This window comes from Ptychodera flava, chromosome 11 (assembly GCF_041260155.1).
Source record: "Ptychodera flava strain L36383 chromosome 11, AS_Pfla_20210202, whole genome shotgun sequence".
In the NCBI taxonomy this organism is placed as follows: Eukaryota; Metazoa; Hemichordata; class Enteropneusta; family Ptychoderidae; genus Ptychodera; species Ptychodera flava.
In genome coordinates, this window is record NC_091938.1 from 43,509,636 (window position 1) to 43,531,246 (window position 21,611).

At 37.6% G+C, this 21,611-nt stretch overlaps 1 protein-coding gene across 3 annotated transcripts in view; it reads left to right on the forward strand.

Moving 5' to 3' along the window:
- Positions 1-21,611, forward strand: part of LOC139144565 (kinesin-like protein KIF28P) — a 503,294-nt gene that overhangs the window by 378,778 nt on the left and 102,905 nt on the right. For all 3 annotated transcript variants that reach the window (XM_070715275.1, XM_070715274.1, XM_070715276.1), the window contains exons 16-18: positions 3,092-3,226; positions 3,687-3,853; positions 14,166-14,293. In XM_070715275.1, coding sequence (XP_070571376.1) covers positions 3,092-3,226; positions 3,687-3,853; positions 14,166-14,293 — 430 coding nt within the window. The remainder of the gene's footprint in view (positions 1-3,091; positions 3,227-3,686; positions 3,854-14,165; positions 14,294-21,611) is intronic.

Here is a 21,611-nt window from a genome sequence, read left to right on the forward strand (position 1 = left end):
GTGCTGGCGCCATCAACGGCCTGCTGGTTGACTTCCTGTCGATGAAACGTGGCGGAAGCTGGATCAGGTGTGGTCTGGTAGTGTGTCTCAATGACGTCGTCGTTAATCCGGCGGTGAGAAGTCATTGTTGGCTGGATGTGCTGCCGAAAGTGATTGGTTGCGTTGAGTTGGTTAGATGTGCCGATCAGTGCCGGTGATAGTACCTCTTGGTAGGAGTTGATGGCCTGGCCCGTTGTGTGTCGAGTGAACGCATCGGTGGTATGGTTTGAACTTGGAGCTGAAGTGGTGTTACAGGAGCTGACGCAGATGACGTCTTGGGCAGTTGACCCCTGCGTAGCCTGCAGTGACGCTACCGCGGCGGCGATTTGAGACTTGATGAGTTGACTGATGTTTTCGGGAGGGGTTGCACCATCGTTGTTATTCGGAGTGGATCCACGTCGAGACTGTTGTGAAGCCTGATTCTTCTTGGCTTTCGGGGTTGTATCGAAGCGTGCAGGTACGCGCTTGGTGCGAGAGGACAGACGGCGAGCGGTTTTAGTTTTGCCCATGCTTCCTTTGAAGGTGAGGAATGCAGCGAAACAAAGACACTGATAGTGTGGAGCTGGAGTGAGTTCAGAAAGCAAAGCTCAGTGCGGCAGCTAGCACGTTAATGCTCAGTTTTGGAATGAACGGCAACAGGAAACCTCGGTGAAGGTCACGGTTGAATACATTTGCATGTAATAAAGTGAAGGGATTAGCAACTATGATTCAATGTCCACTGTAAAAATGCAAAGCTCAAACATAAACATGGCAAAAAAGACGCTGGTGAAGCTACAAAAACATGACACGTGTACAGCGTCCCTTCCTTCATTAACACAGATTACATAGCTAGGAAAAATGTAATCATAATATTTTCCTGTCACACAATATCTCTGTACGATCGAAAGAGGACAAACTGAAGATTTTTTGCTTTGTATGAATGTTTATAACCCTATAAAAGTAAGTACGGTAGCGAAAATCAGCACAACAAAACATGACTTTTACTAAAACGTACTCTTTCAATTTCAGTTCAGACTCAATGAGTGGCATTGCGGAAAGGTGCATGCAATGCAATGAAAGTCACGAGCAAACTTTCGTGTCAACAGATCTAGTCTTTGAATTATCAATGAACACTCACTTATTTTTCTGGTCAAAAAGCCAAAGGCTACTTGTCCATCGCAACAAGCTTCTCTGTTTGCAGAGTGTTCATTTTCAGCCTGATGCCGGCCAAACTGACCGGCTACTTCCATATTTTGGCCGGCTACTTTTCAGCAGTGTTTCGCTCTCTAGCCCCGAAATTCTGGTTTTGATAATAATATTTTGTATTTTTGTTATCTTGCAAGCCGGAGATAACATTTCAGAAAGTGCGGATGTGGCTTTATGTAGTCTAGCAATTTACGCGGTGAATTTGTTGCTATCTAGTATTAGCCTGTAGTACCGCGATCTGCGAACGTGTGTACTGTACTGGGAATCGCTCTCGAGGTCAACCTTGCTTTCCCGACTACAGCCCGAATTATTCAGACGTTCACATCGGGTGTAGCTTACCATTGGACTGACGTTACACCCACGAATAGCCGACAATTTCCAAATAAAGCCAAAGTTTGTTTCTCTCAAATGCGAAAGAGAAGAAAGTCAAACGCGGAAGGGAAAGTTGACGCTTGAGAGCTTTGGTTTTCTGCGTAAGAGTACGGCCTTGTCTGATGGGTTTGGTAGGTTTTGATCAAATGTAAAGCGACCAAAAGTTACTGAGTCTCATTTTTCATACTTTTGAAATGCCACGTCAATCCATCCATGGTCGATCATAGTGTCAATATTCAAGTCGATTGACATCGAGTTTTGTGGAGGGGCGGTGGTTAAGCGGAAGGGAAAGTCTACGCTTGAAAACTTTGATTTTCTGCGTAAGAGTAGGACTTTGTCGTTTGACTTTGGGAGAAACAGTTATAGTGAATTTTCTACTCCACCCTGGGAAAGTCACTGAAATTTTTCCATTGTCTTCTGGCTCTGTGTCACAGTCAATTACTCGTGCTACCGTCAAACAGCGGGCCTCATAAACTGCCTCTACCATTTCTCCTTTCTTATATGTAAGAGTAGCCATACTGTTACAAACGGTTTCTAGCTAGCAATTCATTGATTTCGTTCTTTTTATCGGATATGTCACAGGATACACGCAGCTCTTGGAGTAAGGACACGTTACGTTGTTTGCATGTGCATGAACAAGCTGGACACGTGGAAAGAACGTTCCATGCTGTTCTGATCACATTTAAATATATATGATCAATACGCGTTACTAAAGTGACGTGTCCGAAAATAGGAAACTTGAATGAAAATGAACGAAGAACGATATTTTGTTTCACCATATTTCTAAAACTTAGTTTAGAGCCTAAATTAAGAAGAAACTAGATTACTTGCATTGAAAAGAGGGTAGTTCACTTTTTCCTGTCAACATAGTTCCATGTGCAAGCATATGTGTGTGCCCGTGATATTGAGTGAGTCGTTACAGCCCTGACGTTCCTATCATAGCACCAGCTGGATAAGATAAACACAACAATGGAACATTAACACCTTTGGGGATTAAAAGTCTTCTGTTTGTCACCCGAGTTGACAGGCAGCAACTCGGGTTTCAGGTACCATCCAAGTTAATGGAGCCTTCCCATAATGTTGAAATGTGGGTTTGCAAGGTCCTAAAATACATGAAGCTTTGTGTTGGACAATTGTTATTTGGCTATATGGCACACTCTGTTGTCCTTGTCCATTAATTTAGGGGCAATTTGACACATACTCTTGTCATGTAGGTGTAGCAGCATTTTCATCACTGCCAGATCGTACATCATGGTTTAAAAAAAACCTATGATTCAAAGAAACCATGAATAGCATAAAAACTTTACTTGGCATTTCCTTCGTTTTGTTTACCATGTCTGATCAGTCTGAGCACAGTGTCCTTGATGTTATTTTTTGTACGTTGGTCAACACATCTTCGGAAAATCTTATTGTGTGATTGCTTTGATCTATAACTTTTTGGAAAAACATATTGTGTTTTCGTTTGTACATTTGTTTGAATTTTGCTTATTAACAGTCTCCTAGGTGATGAATCAATGGTATTGGATCCAAATGAGTTAGTGAATAAAAGATTGGATTTCATGGTTACGATATCACATTGCCTTGGTGTGAAATGGATAAAAGAAGAAAACAGAAGGGGAGTTATGTGCAAGTAAGAACGTACAAAGTATAGATGAAATTTTATTAAATTGAACACATTGTTAGGTAATGCAATCGACGAACAAAAACTTTATTGTTCAAAACATTTTGACAGTATTGCAGCTTCAGTTCTGAACCATCAAACAACGAATACTAACATGGTAATATATGACCAATGTTCTACACACTGATTACAAATCTAGGAGACTGTAGGCTGTGACCCAGGTATCTCTTTCCATCACCAGATCTGAGCAATCTGATGTTCTTTGAACTTTGAACTTCTAATAAGATAATTGTTTAATTTAACAACTAAATGCTTTTGTGAAATGAAATCAACCATGCACATATACATTTTAAATGCCCAATATCACTGAAAACTGTCAAGTCCTATATGTTTTGGAAACACAAGTGTTGAGCAACATATTTAAAAAATAATTCTATTGTGATGTTTATGTTACTGTTATTTTTTTCAGGTTTGAATTCTATGATTGCCCACAAGAGTTTAAAACGAAGACTGTATGGAATACAATTAATCCAAAACTTGGATTCAAAAAACAATTCACCATCAATCCAGTGACTGTTGAGTTTTTAAACTATTTACAAACACATGCTTTGGTCATAGAATTATGGGGAACCCAAGGTAAGATTTCTTTTTAGAATTTACTATGCTAAGGTTATGTTTCCTTAACTGTTTAAGTGCAATAGACTGTACATGCAACATCTACCTCCCAGGCCAAGGACCTTTTGAACCCAACTACCCAACATAATATGCTTCTTTCAGACCCGGGCAGTTAATTTTCGATGATAAGAAATCCTAACAACCCCACTATTAAGCTCTCTATGACAATGAAAAGTTTCAATTTACACACACGAGGTGTAAAATTGGGCTAAAATGCACTTCTGTGGTTCAAAATTTAATGAAAATTTATAAAAAGTTTCTAAAAATGTATAAAGTTCATCAACAGCCTTCAAACTAAAGGTCTCTGTAGCTAGAACTTTGAACCTAACATTTAGATAAATACACGTATTATTTCAATGAATTATCTATATTATATATTATCCAAATTCTGTGACTATCTCACTGTGATTGATCCTCCAGAATTTGAGATTAAAGAACTACAGAAATGACCTTGTCTGCTTCATGTCTGGATATTTTTCTTGAATTTTACTCTAATGGTCACCTTTCTACTAGACTATATGACAAAAGAGATGATTTCAAGTTCAGTGTAACCAATTTCCTACACCTCATCAGTAATATTCCACTCTCACCAGCTTATGGGGTATACATTTCCCAGCTTATTCGATATGCTAGAGCATGCAGTTCATATGGTGATTTTGTAGAGAGATGGCCATCTTTTTTACAAACTATTAATTCAAGTTTACACCAGAGAAAGACTTGTCTCTACGTTCAGACGCTTTTTTGGCAGGTATCTTGACAATTGATTGCTGATGGCATCAGTGACAGTAGGCCTTAGATATAGTGACCACAACCTATCTGACTTACAGATTGATATATGGGGGTGCCAGTGTGGGGTAGGATCCGGTTACTATTTTGGAAACACCTGACATCACTTCTTGGTCTTTTGGCCAGAGGTCCATATATCTTTCTTTCATGAATTTGACTTTGTTTGTGTACCGTCTATTTACTGTCAGTTCTGTGCTGTTTTGTGTCTATGTTTACAACTACTGCATTATGAATTTTAGTGTTATCGGATTATGAATTTGTATGATTGCGATTATTTTGCATAAAATTTTCAGGTTATCAAAAGACGTGAATTCCGGTACATTATTTCAGCATCATGTAACATCATATGTACATAATAATAAACAAAAACAAACAAACAATAAGTGTCTTTCAAAATTATACAAATGCTCCCAGTGCAAATGCATCTCTACAAAAATACAAATAATAATTTTACATGCAGTTCACTTTTAATGTAGATTGACAGCTACTGTGTATGGAGCAATGGCATGATTGCATTGCCTAGATTTTGTCTTTTACTTCTCTACTGTATTTGTTTGTTTATTTGTTTGTTTACGTATTATATTTCTTCTAGTGGGAATGATTTTCAAAGGAAAAATTCAGTGTACATGTTCACTTTGTCATTAGTGTACTACGATTCTTTGTTATTATTTAAAATTTGTCTTCAAAGTTAGAAAAAATCAAATGTAGAATTGTTTGCATGTAAACACAAACAATTAATTTGCGTACATGGAGACAAGTTTTATCATGTATTTTGACAAGCAAGCCACAAAATCCGCCATAAAATGGAAGGAAACTACTTAGTATCGAAAAAAAGTTTGATGTTTGGTTTATTTCAGTTAAAAAAATGCTTAACACGTAGGAAATATCTCGCAAGGTCAACAGTTGAACAAAGTGGGTAGACATGCAGTCATGGCGGCCTTGCTCCAGGTTGGAGAAGGTCACAATATCAACAGTTTAAATGGGCTTATTTTTCCGTAAAGTGTTCTCAAAAAACCTGTAAAATCTGCCATTTCTATCACTCTGAGGGAAGTAGCTTGGCATAACATATAATCGTCTTCTGTGTCTACGGCATGGTAAAGCTTTCAAAGTGTTTTGTTCAATGCACTGTGGCCGTATCCTTGTATCGGTGAAACTGCAGACCTGATTAACTGCTGACCTCTTTACAGAAAGTTCACATAAATTACCAGAAATTTCAATTGTTAGGCTACATGATGTAATTATTTTAGTCCTTATATGGTACTAAACTGGGTTCAAAGGGTCAGGAATAGCCTTCTTCTAGCGGAGTTTGGCAATGCATAGCTAAGTTAGGCATAACATATGGAACACGCCCACTGTCGGTTTATATACTGACGTGGTGCTGAGAGCGAGAATGCCGTGTCAGTTTATAAACCGACGCTGCACATTAAGGGTTAAAGCCCCAGTAATGCTAACTTTGAACCATTCTTTACCTTCAGAACCTCTTTTTCCCATACATTCATTGTGGCACAGTCCCTCCACGAGCTATGTGAGAGGTCTAAAATCGGCAGTCTGCGCCCTCAAACTGCGCTAGCGCATTTCAATTTGCGCTATCAATCTGCGCTCCTATTCTGCGCTATCAAACTGCGCTCCCATTCTGCGCTATCGATCTGCGCCCCTGTTTTGCGCTCTCTATTTCTCCAAACCATATGTGCTGTGAAAACGACCCAACTAGCACAAGAACGTACTACGTCGATTATGATTTTACTAATTCCATCATTTGAGTTTTTGATATGACATCGGATCGAGACATGGTGCTACAGGCACATTTCGGGAGCTACATTTAGGACCCCAGTAGCGAGTCCTGTATCATCGATGGCTGCAAGACCTACGTGGAGATAGAGTTGACCTTTCAAAATTCTGCCTTCTCGACATACACCTACGTACTTTTTTGACTTTCCAAACATGTAAACTACATTATGAGTGTGATAGAAACGACACAACCACTTAAGTTAACCACGTATCCGCGGTTTGAAACAGTCCCCACATTTACGTCCCTTGGACTGGCACTGTCGCTCTACAAACCCTCGCCCCGTCCGGCTCATTCATTGACTCGGATGTGATACATTGTGGATGAAAATTCAATTTTATGAAATATAAATATTGTAGAATCAGTACAGTCCCCTGAAAATCAAATAGGTGTGTACATGCAGGTTCAGTAAGCTGTACTTTCAGTAGGCCGCGAGTTGACAGGTTCACAATTGATGTGATTGTGAGTGCACTGAACAGCTAGGACGTACGTGTTGTCACGCTGAACTGTGGCCCACGGTTAGTGGTTTTCAATGTTAAAACTCGTTGAAGTGCAAATATGTGCATAAAACTAGCCGTTAAAGGATGACCGGTCGATGAAAATACGAAAACTTTCCATGCAATATGCATTATTCACACCGACACGGCTTCATCAACTGTCCCCGTACTCAAGGAAGATGACACGCGTATTTATTCAACATATTCGGTCATCTATTCGGTAATGACGTAGCGCACGATCTCGTTCAAATGTTTTACTAGCCAAGCCTTTTTGAATGAGCTTACTGTTCTGACTGAGAATTTAAAATAAGTTCGAACTAAATTTAGCTTATTCCAACTTAAAGCGACAGTACATCGGTAGATCCTGCACGTACGCTTGGCTGACGGATATAGATCGGAGCGCGGAGGGGGGGTGTGGCCCTATATACCAGAAGGAAGGAAGTAACCAATACCAGAAGGAAGGAAGTAAACCAGTTCAAGACGCTTACAAGACGCTTGCGACGCTTGATCTGGACCAACATGCCACGATTTTCGTTGCTCGATAATCCGGTCCTACATTCTCTCCAAAACAAAACGAAAACTGCCAGGACTTTCTTTTGGGGAAAAGTGTTTGGTCACATCGTACCGGGAAATTCCTGAAATATTACTAAAATGGCAAACTATCAGCTAAAATCGGTACAAGAACAGATATAAAGAAAATACAACAAACATTTTATGTTGTCAAGAGTTAGTTAGATGTGTTCGTTTTATCTTGAGGTAGGAAAACTACAACCGACGTCCCGTTTGCACAGATGTCGGCGCTGACATGAACTTGACAATCATTTTTCACAAAGAACATGCATAAATTGCCGCACGAGACAGGAAGTAGACAACGTGAGCCAAGAACAAGTGAATGTCCAACGCGATCGCGCGACGACAGCACACAGGTCTCGATCGGATAGACTTTTTTTACACAAGTTTCGACATCTTCATCTTGACTGTCAACTCTGGTAACCAGATTGTTACTGTTGAGACAACATTTTACAGTTAATCTACTAGTTAAACGTTCGAAAATTGGATTTAAACCAGGTTTAGCAAAGATGTGGTTGCGGTTTTAAATTGCCGTCTCTGGTATAGAAATAAATACACACATGCACCACGGTGTTGGGGTCAAGTAGGGGTAACTTTATTACTACTAGTACTAGTCAAAAAGTCTATATTCCACAGAGTGCCGTGACCACCTGCAAAAATGCTAGCAAGTGGCGAGATTACAGAGTTGTGGCTGCCGGGGGTGGCCACTGGCACTACCACTATGTTTCTAATGTTTCTAATAACTATATTGCTGAAAACGTCACGGTGATCTTCCATTCCGACGTCTTGTGCCCCACTTGCCAAAAACTTTGAAAACGGTTGTTCACTCGAATTTAGGCTATCGCTGGGCAGATCGTCCATGTAGCCGACACGAACACGAAGTCTCTGTTAGCGGCTACCAAAAACTATGAAAAATAGTAAAGAATGAGCTACAAAATCACTATCAGTTTCGCTAGGAACATATTCGATGGCTTGTTACACAACTGTTACCAGATTTCAGGTAACACTGTTTACCACACGATGGATCTTTATTTAATAAAGTAACCATAAAGACAGCTGATTGATATTGTAAATGAGACAGGTGCCTCTACGGCGGTAAAACTAATAGTTTATCCCTATTGTAAATCCGGTCCCCCGAGAGTTGAAATGTCCGACTTCTGCATGGTCACCGCGCCGTGCAGTGTAGCGACAATGATATGAATGCAATTTCGTTTGAGGTTCGTTTACATGTATGTTAGCGCAAATAAGGTGAAAAATATCAATGTTAGCCAGTATCTTGTTATACGGGACGAGATCGTGCTGCTCTTGTACTGCATGAACTTTGATCGAAGTGCGTTGACTCGTTGGCCGTCTATTGATTTTGAATGTCGAAAATTGCATATGTAACCTCTCCTAAAGCCTTGTGAACTGCGATTTGTTTGCATTTTTTCACGATTATACTTTCTAACAAAAATAAGTTCACGTAAAATGTACTGATAGATGCGTAGGGAAGTTTTATTACTCACAAAATTTGAACTGTGTGTACAAGTTTGAACAATTAAATAATGAACGGTTGCCGCTCTCATAAAATTGCCGCTGCATGACGTGCATCTATGTGTCATAACCTTCCAACAAACAAACATGATGTAATATACTGATATGAGTAACACTGGATTCCCTTGTAGTTGATTTCCTTGATGTTCTGGTTGTAAGCTTTATTCTCTCCCTTACAAGGCTAGTTTTTGAAAATGTCAGGAAATCAAAGACGATGTAAAAACTGCTCAATTCACTTGCTCATTCCGACAACAAACAACAGTGTACTAGTTATCAACATATCATGTATGTAGTGAGTAGAATTCAAAGAATATCCAAATGTCGAAACATTAAAATGAACACAATATGAGAAGATTCCTTTCACAAAAAGATCAACTTCAAGTGATACTTTTGAAGATTTGAAACCGAGTATGTATACCCTACTTCACACCTCGTCAGTCGTAAGTCATCGACAAGTCACCCACCGCGTCGGCAGGCTTGACGTCATGGACGTAGACTTGTCAATCATCACGGAAGTCGCGAACATGTATGATCTGTCGGGTTCAAACGTTTCTGTGAACATGAACAGAAATTCTCAGTATCGACAAAGAAATCGTCAAAAAAGAAGTTGAAAATCGTGATGCTAACGTAAACATAATTTTGTATCCACTTGTGCCATTCCATGTTCATTGCAGGGTTGCGTCGCTAGCCCTGCCACTCACTCTGCTGTGCATTGTTGGACTCGGGGAAATAGTCGCCGTCGACTAGCAGTAACGTCTAACCATGAGCTTTAAACTACTTGATCACTTCCCGACCTCCTTATACGAGAAAGAAAATCATCTAATTTTTACTATAGTACTTCACATATCTTTTGTGTCGGATCCACTGTCCACAGAATGTATGTATGTCGTGATTGTACCGGAAATAAATTCGATCTTACGTTACTCATAACCAGTCGTCCTGACAATCCTGAAATACGTCGAAGTTTTTAAAAATACATGACGAAAATACTGAGTTTTCTAATATTATGAAAAATAGTGTTGTTGCAAAGTGTTGGCAATGGCATGATGGTGGGAGGCAACCGACAGCTATAAAGTTACAAGTAAATACAAATATATTTCGACACTGATATGTCCTACGATCTGGCTGGCAGCTTTATCAATCTGTGGCAAAGTACCACGGATTTATATCGCGTTAGTTTCATAAATGTCGCAGCTTCAAAATAAACTTACAACATTCCATAGATAGCGCAGAATGGGGGCGCAGATCGATAGCGCAGAATGGGGGCCCAGATCGATAGCGCAGAATGGGGGCGCAGTTTGATAGCGCAGAATAGGAGCGCAGTTTGATAGCGCAAATTGAAATGCGCTAGCGCAGTTTAGGGGCGCAGACTGCCGATTTCAGACCTCTCACATACCTGCCTCCACCAAACGTTTTGTGGAGGGTACTGTGATTGCGGAATGTTAGTTGTTCTGAGTGAATTAGAAATAAGCTAGATTTGTGCTTCTGTAGCGATACACAAATGGTAAATATTGCCAGGGCAAGACAAAATTCTGTACAGATTTGTTTACAAAGTCTATGCTGTGCATATGACTGAGAAAACTGGAATTGATGACATCATCAAGCTTGCAAGATGTCCATAACCAAATGTATGCAGCAGCTTGCTATCGCTGGCTGACTGACCTGCAAATGAATCTATTTTGTACTTCTCTATTCAAATACCTACTGCTCGAGATCTGGTTCAGAGGATACAGAACTTTGGTAGTCGAGGCCAACATCCTATGCTGTAGCACATTGTGTACTACAGATGTGTGACATAGTGCTATTCATGAGCTGTAATTACTATTCATGAGGGCATGTATACCTGCCTTGGCCAACATGTATACTGGTCAGAGTCTCCAGCTCACCTGTAGCTTTAATCATCACCCTATGTACTGTACCCATTGTACATAGTACTTTCTCAGCCCAAGTCATATCACATTATTGCCAGCTTAATGGGGATTCTTATTCATTTTCTCACAGGGCTCAAAATTAGCGGTATAGTCCCGCATCCACAGACTACCAACGTTTCTCTGGGGCTACCGAAATCCATCAAATGGTAGCCCACACGGACTACCAAAGCCTTTGACCTGAAATTAAGTCTCAGTACTTGGCATGTCATGTCTGGTCTGTCACTTTGAGACCAGCCAAGGGTGACCCTTTTATTTTTTTGTTACTCATCTGCGGAGGAATACTCAGGCAGGCGGTCGAAACAAAAAAAACAAGTACCAAAAAACACCTGTATTTGTTTCAGTTCAATGTTCTGTCAATTCAGTCTCTACAATTTTTATGCATAAAAAAACGTGTATTTGATTCAGTTCAATGCTCTGTCCATTCAGTCACTGCAATTTCTTGTCTTTCAGTTCAGTGTTCTGTGCTCTCTGTCCTTTCAGTCTGAGTTGCTGCAATCTCACAATTTGATGATGGTGGTGCTGTTGCTAGGATGATAGCCTCAAAGGCAGCGCAAATAAAAAAGGTTTTTTAGCTCACATTTGGTATACCAATGTGAGGTAATCGTATAAGCTGAATCATTTCATTTGCATGCCATTTGCATGTCTGTATGTATGTCTGTATGTACGTACGTACGTACGTATGTGTGTGTGTATGTATGTATGTATGTATGTATGTCCGTCCACGTCAAAAACAGCTAAACCGCAGCACCTACTGTCTTAGTATTTGGTGTACAGGTGCACCTAGGGGTGGAGATGTGAATTTGTTCAAATGAACATGTCAGTGCCAAAAATATGCAAATGAGGGGAAAAAAGGAAAAACCCTGCAAATTGCTAAAACTCTGTAACCGTGGGTCAGATTGGGTTAAAACTTGGTGTGCAGGTTCCTTTAGGCATTCTAAAGAAGGTGTTTAAAATTTGGGATGAAATTTGCATGTTTCTATTTTTAGGGTCATTTTTTCAGTTTTTAGTCAAAAAATGTTTTTCTCGGAAACCACTCATCTGATTGCTTTGAAAGTTGGTATACATGTTCCTCAGGGTGACCTCAGTCAAGTGTATACAAATTGAATTGAAATTTTAATATTTGTAATTTTGGGGCAATTTTCCAAATTTTTGGTCAAAACTTTTTTTATTGAAAAATTACTAATCTGATAGCTTTGATATTTGGTATACAGGTCCCTAAGGTTGATCAAAACCAGTTTAATGAATATCGTGAAGATATCTTGAATTCTGTAATTTTGCTGAATTTTTTGGTTACTTTTCCCATTTTAAGTAAAATTTCTTCTTCTCTGAAACCGCTAGCCCAATTGCTCAAATTTGGATTGGATGTTTACAAGGGTGTTACCCTTCTAATTGTTGAAATTATGACAAAAATAGAAATATAACTGTTTTGGGGCATTTTTTGTCATTTTTGGTCAAAAAAATCTTTAAAAATATTGGCCCTACACCAACCCAGGATGTGTTGTGAGAGAGTTTCGAAGGCTGTGAACATAATTTTGTCATATTTAATATCAATTTGTAGTAAAATTTGATCCAGAAAACAAAGTGGAGATAATTTTTTTCATTGCGAACCAATTTTTGCAACTTTTGCATGTAAGACACTCAAGAACTGATGAGAAATTTGGATCCAGGATAATTCCAGATGTTGTAATCCCCTAACAGTGGAAGGCATTTCACTATATGTAACTGATTTAAGTGTTGTTTACATTCAAATGATAACACTCATAGCATTAATTAAAACATCCCCAAGGTTATAAATACACTTCCTGCCAGCTGGTCTTATGTAAGGGGTGGAACATTTGATATTCAGGAAGGGGTAGGGGATAGAAGATTGGTGAGGTAGTGTTACTTTTTAACAGATCCCTTGTACATTTTTTCCCATTCTTTACTTTTCCCCCACTCTCCCACCTTTTCTTTTTGTCAAGCTTCTCTGGCTAATTTTTTGTTGACATTTGCTTATGTATGTAGGATCTGCTTGTCCTATTGCTATAGAAGTTGATATGCATGTTCCTAAAGATGACCTTCAGTACCTAAGTTGCAGACCTTATTTGCTTTTGTCTTTCTTGTTTTTCTGGTTTAAATATTTCTTGAATTTACCAATTCAAACCGAATGTGAGCACACTGTCCTTGACGGTATTTTTTATTTTCATGTCGGAGCTAAAATTTACAGTCGGTCGGGAGATGAGAAACACAAAAATAAAAAATGTTGCCCTAAATGCAGTCAAACCCAGCTGGACACAGAAAGACCATACTATGACTTTTTTATGCAAATTACGAAGATGACCATGTGGCAGAACTTTGCTACAAAGTTTCTATATCTGAACTGCCATACTTGAATGACAGGTACGGGAAATGATAGCCAATGAAAATGCATTTTTGTTGCATTTTGATCATAATATATCAATCACAATTACACAGAAATTATATGCATCCTCCCTACAGCCCATGGTCAATTTTAGCCCTGCTACAGTATGTCTCAGTGCTGAGAAGGTTGTATCGTTGTCATGACGAATATCAAAATCTGCATACAACTCTGACAGGAAAACTGGTTGCCAATAGGTCACCAAACTTTTAAGTATCACTAAAATCCATTATACCTATTTCTTTGGGTATTGTGCAATATTCATATCAAATAACTGGAAAATTCACTTTATGGGCAGAATCTTGAAAAATTGCTTTTTCTTGTCTGGCTAGCGAAAGAAAGATATCCCTGAACTAAATCTGTATCAAAATTGCTTTCCTTTTGAAAGATTTTTAATACCCTTTAAAAGGATAGTTTACTCATTTTTGATAATATTCAGAATTAAAATCTGAAACGGCCACATTGACATGTTGCAGCTCATGCTTGTTGGTTCATAAAGCTGAATGCTTTTATGTTAAGCACAATGCATGCAGGAACTGGGATAGAATTAATTTCTCCCGCATCTTCATTCTATAATACATAGGGCAGACGAATATAAGAAATTATTGCACAAATATGCACCATACAGGTTACAATTAGGGCTATTGGCCTGAAAAACAAATGAGGTACTAATTGGTGTTTGTTAATAAAATTATGCTAATATGTATGACAAAATGATTACTGTGCACAATACAAAAACGGATATGAAAATTGATGTTAAATTGTCTTTTAGCTGCAGTCTGTGATGATTATGAGAGGAAAGTTTCAACCATAAGTTTACCAGATGAAATGCAACGAGGAAGGACTGGATCATGGATGTCTCAAGAAAATAGTTGGTCTTCAGAACTGGAACATCAATTGGTGAGTGGTGCAGTGTTGTAGCATCTGTATCAAAGCGCTAGCAAACACATATGAAAGTACAGAACCTTATGGCATTTATTCAACGGAACACTAAACAATACAGACCATATAATATGAACTTCCACATCTATATGAATGTTGGGTATGTATGTCACAGTAATACTAACAATATGTGACGTCTTTCTTTCTTTTTAGCTCCACTGTCAGTGACGTGGAGCTTATCAAATAGGTTGATTCCGTTGTCGTCGTCCGTCAACAATTGCCTTCTCCTCTGAAACCGCAAGTCCAATTGCTTTGAAATTTTATATGGAGTTCACTTGGGGTGACCTCACTTAAGTTTGTTCAAATCGTGGTGAAATTTGCATATTTCTATTTTGGGGGCATTTTTGGTGTTTTTGGTAAAAAATCTTCTTCTCTAAAAGCGCTTGTCCAATTGCTTTGAAATTTGATATGCAGTTTACTTAGGGTAACTTCAGTTAGATTTGTTCAAATCTTGGTGAAATTTGCATATTTGTATTTTAAAGGCAATTTTTGTCATTTTTTGTAAAAAAATCTTTAAAAATCTTCTTCTTCAAAGTCAGATAGCTTTCATATTTGGTACATATGTCCCTATGATTTGTTCAAATTTGTTCAGATCTATTCAAATTGTGCAGAAATATGCAAATTTGCATTTTTAAGGCTATTTTGCCATTTTTGGTCAAAAAATGTTTTCTTAAAAAGTACCGGTCTGATAGCCTTAAAATTTGGTATACAGGTTTCTATAGATAAACTAAGTAATATATATCTAATTTCTGATGAAATCAGTAATTTTGTATTTTTGGGGCAATTTTTGCCATTTTTGGTCAAAAAATGTGTATTTCCAAAATACTCATCTGATAGCTTTGAAATTTGGTATACAAATTTCTACAGATGAACTAAATGATATTTATTGAAATTACGATGAAATCTGCAATTGTGTATTTTTGGGGTAATTTTTGCAATTTTTGGTCAAAAAATGTGTTTCTCAAAAAGTACTGGTCTGATAGCTTTGAAACTTGGTACACAGGTTTCTACAGATGAGCTTAGTAGTATATATTGAAATTCTGATGAAATCTGTAATTTTGTATTTTTGGGGCAATTTTTTCCATTTTGGTCAAACAATTTCCAAAACTACTCATCTGATAGCTTTGCAATTTGGTATACAGGTTCCTACAGATCACCTTAATGATATTTATTGAAATTATGATGAAATCTGCAAATCTGTTTCTCAAAAGTACTAGTCTAACAGCTTTGAAATTTGGTATACAGGTGTCTTTAGATAACCTAAGTAATGAATATTGAATTTCTGATGAAATCTGTAATTTTGTATTTTTGGGGCAATTTTTGCCATTTTTAGTCGAAAAATGTGTATTTCCAAAACTACTCATCTGGTAGCCTTGCAATTTGGTATACAGGTTCCTACAGATACTCTTAATGATATATGTTGAAATTTTGATGAAATCTGCAATTTTGTAATTTTTTGGGCAATTTTTAGTCCCCGCAGACAAAGTCTGGCGGGGACTTATAGATTGGGTCCCATCCGTCCGTGAGTATGTATGTCCGTCTGTCCGTCCATCCGTCTGTCTGTCCGTCCGGAGCCATTTCTCAGACACTGCCGAACCAATCTTCTTCAAACTTGGCACAAAGGCATAGCACTATGACCTACAGATGCACATCTATTTATTTTGCGATACGATTCAATATGGCCACAAGGTGGCCATATTTTTGCGATTTTTCATGTCTTTGAACCATAACTCAAACATCCTTGAACCGATTCTGTTCAAACTTTGCACAAAGGCATGACACTATGGCCTACATATGCATGTTGAATTATATTGCGATACAATCCAATATGGGCGTGAGGCGGCCATTTTGTTTGCAATTTTTCGTGTCTTTGAACCATAACTCAAACATCCTTGAACAGATTCTGTTCAAACTTGGCACAAAGGCATAGCACTATGACCTGCAGATGCATATTGATTTATTTTGGTTACTATCCAATGCAGCCGCAAGGTGGCCATATTTTTGCGATTTTTCATGTCTTTGAACCATAACTCAAACATCCTTGAACCGATTCTGTTCAAACTTGGCACAAAGGCATAACACTATGGCCTACATATGCATATTGAATTATATTTCGAAACGATCCAATATGGGCGTGAGGCGGCCATTTTGTTTGCAATTTTTACGCTCCCATATATGCATATGTATATATGCAAATGGGAGGTATTCGTATAAGGTGGCAAAATGGCGTCTGTGTGTATGTATGTATGTATGTCTGTTAGTCCGTCCACATCAAAAACTCCTAAACCGTAGCACCTACTGTCTTAGTATTTGGTGTACAGGTGCACCTAGGGGTGGAGATGTGAATTTGTTCAAATGAACATGTCAGTGCTAAAAATATGTAAATGAGGGGGGAAAAAGGAAAATTCTGCAAATGGCTAAAACTCAGTAAGCATTGGTCAGATTTGGTTGAAACTTGGTATGCAGATTTCTTTAGGTGTTCTAAATTATGTGTGCAAAAATTGGGATGAAATTTGCATGTTTGTATTTTTAGGGTATTTTTTCCGTTTTTAGTCAAAAAATCTTGTTCTCTGAAATCGCTCGTCTGATTGCTATGAAACTTAATATTCATGTTCCTCAGAATGACCTCAGTCATGCTTGTACAAATTGTATTGATATCGTCATATTTTAATTTTGGGGCAATTTTCTCAATTTTTGATAAAAAAATTTTTAATCCAAAAACTGCTTATTTGATATCTTTGATACATGTATTTGGTATACAGGTATCTAAGATTAATCTCAATATAATGTATTGAAGGTATGTTGAAACTGGCAATGTTTTTTGGGGGGCAATTTTTGCCTTTTTTGGTCAAAAATTTTTTCTCCTAAAACTTCTGATCTGGTAGCTTTGATGTCTAGTGTACAGGTTCCTAGAGTTTATGTTAATTAGATATATTTAAAATTAGGATGAAATCTGCAATATTGTATTTTTGGGGGCAATTTGTAGTACTTTGTGCCCTGTGGGCACAAGGTACTAATGTGATGGCGCGGCCCAATATGCCCAACAGTGGGCCGTATGCTGTGGATGCAGGTATCTCAGAAACACTTCAGTAACTTTTTCTGAAATTTGGTCTGGTGGTCACTTGGGCATGTATCTCAAACGGTCTTTTTTCTTTTTTTGATTGAATCATTTTAAAGTCACTTTTTTAGCTTTTTTGTGAAAACCACTATTTTTAATTTTTCCTCAAAACCACTGATTTGATTATTGTGATGTTTGGCATAGGTGTTCGTATAGTTGCAATGCCGTCAGAAATGTTCAAAATTTGGTGATACATGCCTTGTATTATTTTTAAACAATATTTTTATCTTTTTTTATTTTATATTTACTTGATTTTGACTCACTTTCGCTAAAGCTACCGTCTGCGCAACTGAAGGACAAAATCTGAGTTGAAGAATCGAATCGGACGCCATCTTGTTTCTCGGTCTTGGCACATTTTTTACGTTATAAACGTTTTACTGTGTATTTCTATAGTTATGAAGTTGACAGTGATGCACTTTTGCGGCTGTTGTGTATTTTTTGGTACGAAAGGCGCCTTTGATCGAGTGAAGAATGATGGCCTCCGTAAGCGATAAACACCAGTACCAGCAGGCATATAGTTCTACTGAGGAAGTATTAAATCCACTGGGCCCGTATAGGTCAGGGGCTCACTTAGGGGAGAACCATTTGATTTCGGGGGGGGGGGGGGGGGGGTATGGAGGATTTTGAGAAAAAAAAGTTGTCACCAGGTGAAATAAAAGAAAAAAATTAAGCCTGCAATGGCTTGAGAAAAAAAAATTCTCATAACAGACAGAAATAAAAAAGGAATTGTCACAATGCAGTTGAAATGAGCAAAATTTTGGAAACTTCATTCTCATGTATTCTTTGCTGGCATGCTGCCATAGGCAGCGCAAATGTTTTTACCACAAGCAATTCTTATGTGTTTTTTTTTCCAGCACTTATGATATAAGCATTTACTACTTTACACCTCAGTGCACTTGATGTTTTCCTTCCCATTTCTGACCCAAAAAATCATATTTCAGGATTTCTGTTGCAATATCTCAATGGTATAGGCAATATCTAGATGGGACTATTTGACTTCCGTAAATTGTGAAAATTTATAACACAAGACAGGAGTCAAGAAACTAGTGTTAAAACCAATACATTATTCTCTCAATATAAATATGTTAGAAAGATTACAAGTTGACAATGAAAAATTGAGGAACAACAAATATAATGAAATACAATGTGTGAGCCTTGTTTCTCTGATCACAAAAGATAACATCTCCCCTGAGAACTTAAAAGGAATAGACTGTTTTAAAGAAAAGCAGGTATAGTACTGATCACAGTTGATTTGCCAAAAAAGTGTTCTGTAATTTAAAGTTGTATATACTAGACTTTCCATTTTGTTTTCATTTGTTGGAATGTAAAATGAATATATAACCCCATCCTGTGATATGTGAAACACTGGCTTAAATTTGAAAAATTGCACTGCTACTCCATTTGATAAAAAAAAGGTCTGACAGTAGAAATTAAAAAAATGCTGTCTCTCTGACCAAAAAAAAAGTTCCCATACCCACTTCCTGCATACCCCCCGAAATCAAATGGGTCTCCCCTTAATATGCGCATGCGCATATAACAAGTTAGCGTTGTTTTGCAAGGACTTTGAAAAATCAAACCGACGCCATCTTGTTTCTCGGTCTGTTGCGAATTTTGACGTTTTAAAGTTTTTAGAGTGTATTTGATGATGTTTTGTAAATATGAAGTTCACAGTGATGGTACTTTTGTTGCTGTCATGTATTTTTTGGCACGAAACGCTCCTTCGATAGACTGAAGAATGATGGCCTCCGTACTCGGTACTCCCAGTACCGGCGAATCCATTGCTTTAGCGAGGCAATTCCACCGGCGGCCCATACTAATAGCTGGGTGAGAGCGAGGGAACGCCCTGTCCTTCTACCTCCATGTCATAACAAACTAGCGTCGTTTTATGTTGATGTACTGTCCTTTCGACACAGCGATAACTTTTAGTTTTCTGTTGCTTAGTTTGGGTAATTTCTACAGTTGTGCATTGATTTTGACATCATTTTTGACTTCGATCGTTAAAGACAGTGTGTGCCTATGTTGACTGATTTACTGAGGAAGTACGCGCACTTCAGAATCACAGCATAATCCGACATGGTAATTTGATATGATCATCAGATCATACATGATCCGAGATTGCACTTTAGCAAGGTCACGATAACTAATGTTGTTTGTTTCACTGTCGTTTAATACCTATATTTCCACTAAAAGACCATTAGAATTTCCTCCTGGCTACTTTGAAATTGTGCACTGGCATGCATGTAGTTGTCAACGTCACTATGCTTGAATGTAGTAGACTCTTTAATGAATATATCGACTGTCTACTGCATATTGCATATGTGTGCAAGTCACTCCATATCATATCAAAAAATGTAGAATTGCGACGTTTGAGCTGCCAGAAGCCAGAATTTACAGTTTACGAGAAAGTTATCTTACATGTAAAACTCAGTTCTACTGTGAACAAAATGCAAGGTATGTTGTATATTAAACTATCGTGAATAGCATAATATTTTGTACCTATCACAGTGTCAGAAAATCAGAAGGAAACAACCAGTCAGACAAACTGTGGTCAGGATGATACTGTCCAATTTTAATATTTGTCTCTCGGCACACACCAGATACTCATGACTGTAAAACAACATTTCCATATAATTGTAGGCCTATATTCAGTTTTTATATTTAGTTTTCTTATCACCATATTGTATTTTCTTCCCTGCACTACATAATTCAAAATTAAATATTGTTTTTGGCCTATACATACTTGAGGGGTAAGCTTATTTAGTCTCATACATGAAAGATGCACTGTTGACCTACAGAGTCCAAACTTTTATCATTGTATCGTAGATAGGTGTACACTCCAAATACTATATACAAGTGTGGTGAGTGTAACAAGCAAATGTTTTTAGCTACTGTAGACTATAGTCTATAGAAGCTATTGGGATGGGTATCCGTCCGGCGTCAGTCTGTATGTATGTATGTATGTATGTATGTATGTATGTATGTATGTATGTATGTATGTATGTATGTATGTATGTATGTATGTATGTATGTATGTCCGTTTGTGAGGCGTCCGTCCACTCAAATATCTTGAGAACCGCAGTACTTACTGATTTGATATTTGTTGTGTAGATGAAAAATATGATTTTGAGAAATTTTTTTTTTATATTTTTTGATATTGTTGAAAATAGGCAAATTAATGCCAAAAAAGGCGTTTTTGGTAAAAAATCTTCTTCTTCATAACCGCTGGTCAGACAGCTTTGTTATTCGGTATACAGGTCCCTAGGGGTAACCCAACTGAGATTTGTTCAAATTGTGATGAAATATGCAAATGTGTATTTTTAAGGAATTTTTTTGTCATTTTTGGTCAAAATTTGATTTACATTGTATGTAATTCTTGTACTGTATAAACCCTATCAAGTCACCCAGAAAAAAATAATCAATATGATTTTAAATAATTGAATTAATTAGGAAATCATCAAAGCCAAAATAATTTTAGTGTAGAATTATCAGAAAGTTCAACTTTTTTTGACAGTTCATAGTGAAATGCTTACCATCTTGGAGGATTGAAACATGTAAAGGCAACTTTCCTGAATCCCAAACTTTGACATATTCTGAAATGTCATTTATTGTGCCCTGTATGTTATCTAAAAGAAATTGCTCAAAATAGTCAATAGAGATAGAGAAAGTTCTAATTTCCATTTATGGTTGACTTGGTAAGGATAAAATAAAATTACTTTTTGAGGAAAAAAATAGATTGGTCAATTAAAAGAGTGGTCAAAGTGATAGGGTTTTTATGGTAAAACTTGGCTGTAAGATTCCTCATGTGCTCTTTATAGCAATTATGCAATCTGTGTAAACAGTGCAATGAAAGTTACATGATTCCTTATAATGCTTTTGATGACCTTGAACTTCTTAAGTTTCAAACATTTATCTCTTCAGTGTGCTTTCTCTGAGTATGTACAGTCTCAACTTATTCAACAGAACTTACCTGCAATGTTAATTTGAAAGTTAAAATGTGCTTGGTTAATAGGATGAAAATACTGATAAAGGTAACCAGCTTAAGATTCTTTATAACCTGACAGATATGCTGTTTTTTTATTTTTTTATGACGTAAATCTTGATTTAAGCAAGTCTTGTTTACAGAATGTAATTAACTCTCGTTTATTAGCTACTATAGAC